Here is a 5,954-nt window from a genome sequence, read left to right as displayed (position 1 = left end):
TCATAGCCCACAGCAACCTCAAACTCTTGGGCTTAAGTGATTCTCTTTCCTCAGCCTCCCAAGTAGCTGGGACTATAGGCGCCTGCCACAACGTCTGACTATTTCTAGAGACGAGGTCTCACTCTGGCTCAGGCTGGTCTTGAACCTGTGAGCTCAGGCAATCCACTTGCCTCGGCCTCCCAGAGTGCTAGGATTACAGGTGTGAGCCACCACGTCTGGCCTATAAAATACTACTTTTAAAAAATGAATGTAAAAACATAAATCCACAGCTCAGTACCTGTAGCTCAGCAGCCAGAGTGCCAGCCACATACACTGGAGGTGAGGGGTTCGAACCTGACCCAGGCCTGCCAAACAACAATGGCAACTACAACCAAAAAAATAGCCAGACGTTGTGGTTGTGGTGGGCACCTGTAGTCCCAGCTACTTGGGAGGCTGAGGCAAGAGAATTGCTTAAGCTCAAGAGTTGAAAGTTGCTATGAGCTGTGACGCCACAGCACTCTACCCAGGGTAACATACTGAGACTCCGTCTCCAAAAAAAAAATCATAAATCCTATTTACTCTTAAAAAAAGCAAAAAAAAGGAGCTGAAAATTATCATAGGAAATGAGAATTCTAAAATGAAGGAAACTAAAATATCTCACCCCAAAATATAGTTCTCTGACATATTTTGAAAAGACTATCTAGGGCGGCACCTGTGGCTCAAAGGAGCAGGGCACCAGCCCCATATGCCAGAGGTGGCAGGTTCAAACCCAGCCGCAGCCAAAAACTGCAAAAAAAAAAAAAAAAAAAAAGTCTATCTAGAGAACCTGCAGAAAGACGTAGCCGAGGAGGTTATTAGAGGGAGAGAAGCAGAGGCTTTGTCCAGCAAAGGTGGTCTTACTATAGAGATGAAACCTCACAAGTGGCAGCCCTAAAAGAGAATAGATGGTAAATGTTTCTTTATACCTTTAAAGGTATCAGATTATCAGTTAATCTTTCCTAAATCCGAATGAGTGAAGCCTTCAGAGAAACTCTGAAGCATCGATACAGATTTTCTCCACAGGGTCAAACCTCCCCAACAAAAGTCAGCTTTGCAGGGCTGCTGTCATTTGCTGGCTCTCTGAACAGCCATCTTAATATATGTCAAAGTAGATTTGGGGGTGAAATAATTTGGTTTCCTTCATATGCATCTGAATCTTCTCCTAAAAGAAAAGCAAAACACTTCTTCTATGGATACCACTAACATTTGGCAAACCTTTTACTTTTTTTTTTTTTGAAATTGCTTTCTAAGCCAGTTTATGAGTCACCAAAAAAATTAAAAAGAAAATTTACAGTCATATCTCATATACAACTGATGGGAAAATTGTCATCAGCATGCAGCTAGTACTTATGGCTGTAAAAGCTATAGACACGGGAACTGATTCAAAGATAATGATTGAAGTGCACAATTAATTCTCAGTGAATTAGCAAACACCTAGACTGGGTCAATGTTAAATTGTGGTACAAGAAGTTGGCATACAATCGAGCTGCAAAATGTGCTCAAGTAAAACTTTATGATTTGATAGTGAGTAGAAAGGGCAACCAAGCTATAAAAATCCTTCACGCTGACCTTACATCAGATGAAAAATCCTGTAAGTAACCTGCAAAAAAAGAGTAGTTTAGGAATCATACCCCTATTTTTCTGACCCTTCCCAGGTAGCATCTCACCAGAAATCAGAAAACAATAAACACAAGGCCAAGCCTGGTGGCTCATGCCTGTAATCCTAGTACTCTGGGAACCCAAGACGGGTGGATTGCTTGAGCTCAGGAGTTCAAGACCAGCCTGAGCAAGAGCAAGCCCCATCTCTAAAAATAGCCGGGTGCTGTGGAGGGCACCTATAGTCCCAGCTACTCAGGAGGTTGAGGCAAGTGGATCACTTGAGGCCAAGAGTTGGAGGTTGCTGTGAGCTATGACGCCATAGCACTCTACCGAGGGTGACGAAATGAGGCTCTGTCTAGCGTCCCCACTACACCCCCCAAAAAGGGAATAAAACAATGAACACCTTTGCTAGCCAAGCCTCCTCTTCTGCCCTTCCCATATTCTGTTTTGGCATCTTAACTTGTTTGGCCGTGATCTAAGCCCTCATTCTTTTTGACACCTCAAGATGGTGATACAGGATTCCTCCACTCAGGGCTGGACGTCCCCCCCCACCCATTCTCCAGGCCCAGGTGAGCTCAGAAATCATACCCCCATCTCTAGGCACAAACGGGCTGCCTTTTTCAGGACACTCCCTATGGGCTCCAGCAAGGTCATGAATAAAGCAGCATGGAACATTTTTGGGCGGTTCCACCTTGAGTAGGGAGCACACACCCTAATCCTGTCCCTGAGAAAAAAATTGCAAAGACCTAATACCCTTGCCCCAGCAGAGGAACTGCATTCATTCATTTGTTAATACACTCATTAACTTTGAAAAGGTATTTTTCCATCTACCAAGACCAGGCCAAAATGTAATTCTCCGAACTACATCTACACCTACACAAAGGATCCTTGCGGGAGACTTCCGACTTGGGTCTTCCCCTTTGCCAGAAACTCTGGTGCTTTTCTACTACTTCTGTATTCTTTTCTGTCTAACAAAATCCTATCTGTGGTCCGTAGGTTCATTCTTGGAATCCCCCTAGACCAAGGACCTACTAAAGAAAGAAATTCCGGTAACAATGGTATATAAGCCAATCTACCCCATGGGGGTGTTAGATAGCTAGTAATCTGGCTCTCTTACGGAAAATGGACAAGGATGGGGGGGGCTCACCCCCATCTCACCTTAATCCCATCTCCTGAGGAGGAGAGCACACCCTACCAATTTACCAACCAAGGCTTAGCACGCCAACTGCAAACCGAGGTAGAGGACTCCCTACCCACAGTGCCTAACAACTGATACAATAGAGTCTTGAAGGTGGCCTCACAGAACAGCCTTAAGGCTAATTATCAATGTTGTTAGCTTAAATCTACATTGGGGTCCACACACCTCCAGTGGGCTCTGAAAGAGGCTCATGGGAGGTTTGCATGCACAGTAAGATTCTGGTTCTAAGGTGACCTCTGAACCACGGGGTAACCCCAGCCAAGGCAGTATAAAACAGAACCCCTAGCCAGGTGTGGTGGCTCATGTCGGTAATTCTAGCACTCTGGGAGGCCGAGGCGGGTGGATTGTTTGAGCTCAGGATTTACAAACCAACCTGAGCAAGAGTGAGACCCCATCTCTACTAAAAATAGAAAAACTAGCCAGGCATTGTGGTGGGCATCTGTAGTCCACTGGGAGGCTCAGGCTGGAGGATTTTTCAAGCCCAAGAGTTTGAGGTTGCTGTGAGCTGTCATGGCTCCACAGCACTCTACCCAAAACACCAGCACTCCCAACCATAACCAAGACCTTTTCTGTCAAGACAATGGAGGCCCGTGCGCTATGACAAGCATGTCTTGCTCTGTAAACCTATCTTTGTCTTCCTCAATAAACTTTTGTTTCACACTTGCCTTACTTTGGGTGTCTGGTCATTCTTCTGCCAAGAATACCCCCAAAAACCAGGGATGCAGGCAGCCGCCTGAAATCCCCGCAGTTTAGGAGACAGGCAGCTGCCTTGAAACCTGACAGGGGGTCTCTCACAGCCCCTCCCAAGGCGCAACCGCCGGACCAGTGGAGCCGGGCGCGGGGCGGGGGCGGAGGCGAGGGGCGGGGATTGTGGGGCCGGGGCGCAGCCCCCTGGCCCTGAAAGCCAAGAGAGCGCCGCTCCCGCCGCCCTCGCCATTTCTCCCATCTTGACCCGTCGAGCTGGGACGTCCGAGGAGAGCTCTCACCCGCTGGTCAAGGGGTGCGCGTCGGGGAAGGCAGAAGTCATGGATCCGGAGCAGCAGCCGCCGCTTCAGCCGGCCCCCCAGGGCCAAAGGCAGCCGCCCGCGCAGAACACCCAGGAGCAGGCCCCGCCGTCCGGGCTGGAGCAGCCGGCGCCCTCGGCTTCCAAGGAGGCGCCACAGGCACCATTCGCGGGGCACCAGATCGTGTGTGTCCAGGGGGACTCGGAGAGCGACCTGGAGGCCCTCTTCAACGCGGTCATCAACCCGAAGACGGCCAACGTGCCGCAGACCGTGCCCATGAGGCTCCGGAAGCTGCCTGACTCCTTCTTCAAGCCGCCGGAGCCCAAATCCTGCTCCCCACAGGCCAGTATGGATGCAGGCACTGCAGAAGACTTGACTCCACAGCATGTTCGAGCTCATTCCTCTCCGGCGTCCCTGAAGTTGGAAGCCGCTTCTCCTGGGACGCTGACCCCCACCGGAGTAGTCTCTGACCCCGCAACCACATCTACAGCTCAACATCTTCTGCAGTCTTCTTTGGAGATACCTGATGATGTACCTCTGCCAGCAGGCTGGGAGATAGCGGAGACATCTGCTGGTCAGAAATACTTCTTAAATCACACCGATCACACAACATCATGGCAGGACCCCAGGGAGGCCATGCTCTTGCAGATGAACGCTACAGCCTCCACCAGTCCACCAGCGCAGCAGAATATGATGAACTCAGCTTCAGGTCCTCTTCCTGATGGATGGGAACAAGCCGTGACTCAGGATGGAGAAATTTACTATATAAACTATAAGAACATGACCGCCCCTTGGCTAGACCCAAGTCTTGACCCTCGTTTTGGTAAAGCCGTGAACCAGAGAATCAGTCAGAGTGCTCCAGATGAACAGCCACCTCCCCTGACTCCCCAGAGCCCGCAGGCAGACGTTATGGGTGGCAGCACCTCCAACCAGCAGCAACAGATGCGGCTCCAACTGCAGATGGAAGAAGAGCTCCTGCGCCTGAAGCAACAAGAACTGCTCTGGCAGGCAATGTGGAGCCTCAGTCCCAGCCTAGCAAATCCTCCAAAATGCCAGGAAGTAGCTCTCCATGGCCATTTGCCAACACTGGAGCAGGATAGTGGGACTCAAACTCCAGTGTCTTCTCCCAGGATGTTTCAGGAACTGAGAACAATGACGGCCAACAGCTTCAATCTTCTTTTTAATGGTGGCGCCCATCACTCTCGAGATGAGAGTACAGACAGTGGACTAAGCGTGAGCAGCTGCGGTGTCCCTCGAACCCCAGAAGACATACTCAACAGCGTTGATGAAATGGATACAGATGACAGCGTTAACCAAAACACCCTGCTGACACTGCAGAACCATTTAAACGACTACCTTGAAAGCATTCCTGGGACCAGTGTGGACCTTGGAATGGCTGTAGCACTGGAGGGAGATGAAATGTACCTAGAAGGAGAGGAGTTGATGCCAAATATTCAGGAAGCTTTCAATTCTGACATCCTTAATGACATGGAGTCTGTTTTGGCTGCAGCCAAGCTAGACAAAGACAGTTTTCTTACATGGTTATAGAGCCCTCAGGTAGACTGAATTCTAAATCTGTGAAGGATCTAAGGAGATAAGACATCCACCTGAAATTTCCATATAAGCCAGTTGCCAGTTTTCTGGCTAATACAGAAAAAGATGAACAAACGTCCAGCAAGATTCTCTCATCCTCTATTTTGATCTTCCTTGTCCATTGCTGCTGTTAATACATTGCTGACTTCTTTCACAGTTGGCTCTAAAGAATCAAAAAAAAAAAAAAACCCATCTCTTTTGCTGTTATAGCTGCTGTTCGTTTTGGAGGCTGGAGGAAGTGAGCCTGTTTGGATGATGGATGCCACTCCTTTTGCCCAGTTAGATGTTCACCGATCATTTTTAACTCAGACGGAAGTCGAATGCTTCATGTCACAGCATTTTGTTCAAGCAATTTTTTCTTCAGCTGCCTTTGGCCAGTAGAAAAACATGACCTACTGGTCTGAAGAGCCAAAAATGTTGTATCTAATATTAAGAACTTAATGATGATTTGGAGAGATGGCTGAAACCAAAGCTGAAGACGGTTTTACTTTTAGTGTTTTTTTTTTCTCCTAGTACAATCTATTAGTCATATAAGGCATGAG

General features: G+C 48.4%; 1 protein-coding gene across 3 annotated transcripts; it reads left to right on the top strand.

Moving 5' to 3' along the window:
• The first annotated feature begins 3,840 nt into the window (after window positions 1-3,840).
• LOC100950695 (transcriptional coactivator YAP1-like) lies at window positions 3,841-5,367 on the top strand. Of its 3 annotated transcripts, XM_012813487.1 has the most exons (3): window positions 3,841-4,528; window positions 4,649-4,827; window positions 4,876-5,367. In XM_012813487.1, exons 1-3 carry the CDS (start codon window positions 3,841-3,843, stop codon window positions 5,365-5,367), a joined length of 1,359 nt encoding a protein of 452 aa, XP_012668941.1. The 3 variants fall into 3 exon arrangements, with proteins under 3 accessions (XP_012668941.1, XP_012668940.1, XP_012668939.1); XM_012813486.1 differs by having other exon boundaries at window positions 4,649-5,367; XM_012813485.1 differs by having other exon boundaries at window positions 3,841-4,827.
• Window positions 5,368-5,954: the final 587 nt, after the last annotated feature.

Source organism: Otolemur garnettii, unplaced genomic scaffold (genome assembly GCF_000181295.1).
Source record: "Otolemur garnettii isolate 467f Iridium unplaced genomic scaffold, OtoGar3 scaffold00267, whole genome shotgun sequence".
Taxonomy (NCBI): Eukaryota; Metazoa; Chordata; class Mammalia; order Primates; family Galagidae; genus Otolemur; species Otolemur garnettii.
The sequence above is the reverse complement of the archived record's forward strand: the minus strand, read 5'-3'. Positions and strand labels throughout refer to the sequence as shown.

Bases quoted from the DNA above. Each gene is read 5' to 3' on its own strand.
- LOC100950695 (XM_012813485.1), top strand. From the start codon at position 3,841: ATGGATCCGGAGCAGCAGCCGCCGCTTCAGCCGGCCCCCCAGGGCCAA. The intron at 4,828-4,875 runs GCAATGTGGAGC...CCAAAATGCCAG, and splicing joins AACAAGAACTGCTCTGGCAG to GAAGTAGCTCTCCATGGCCA.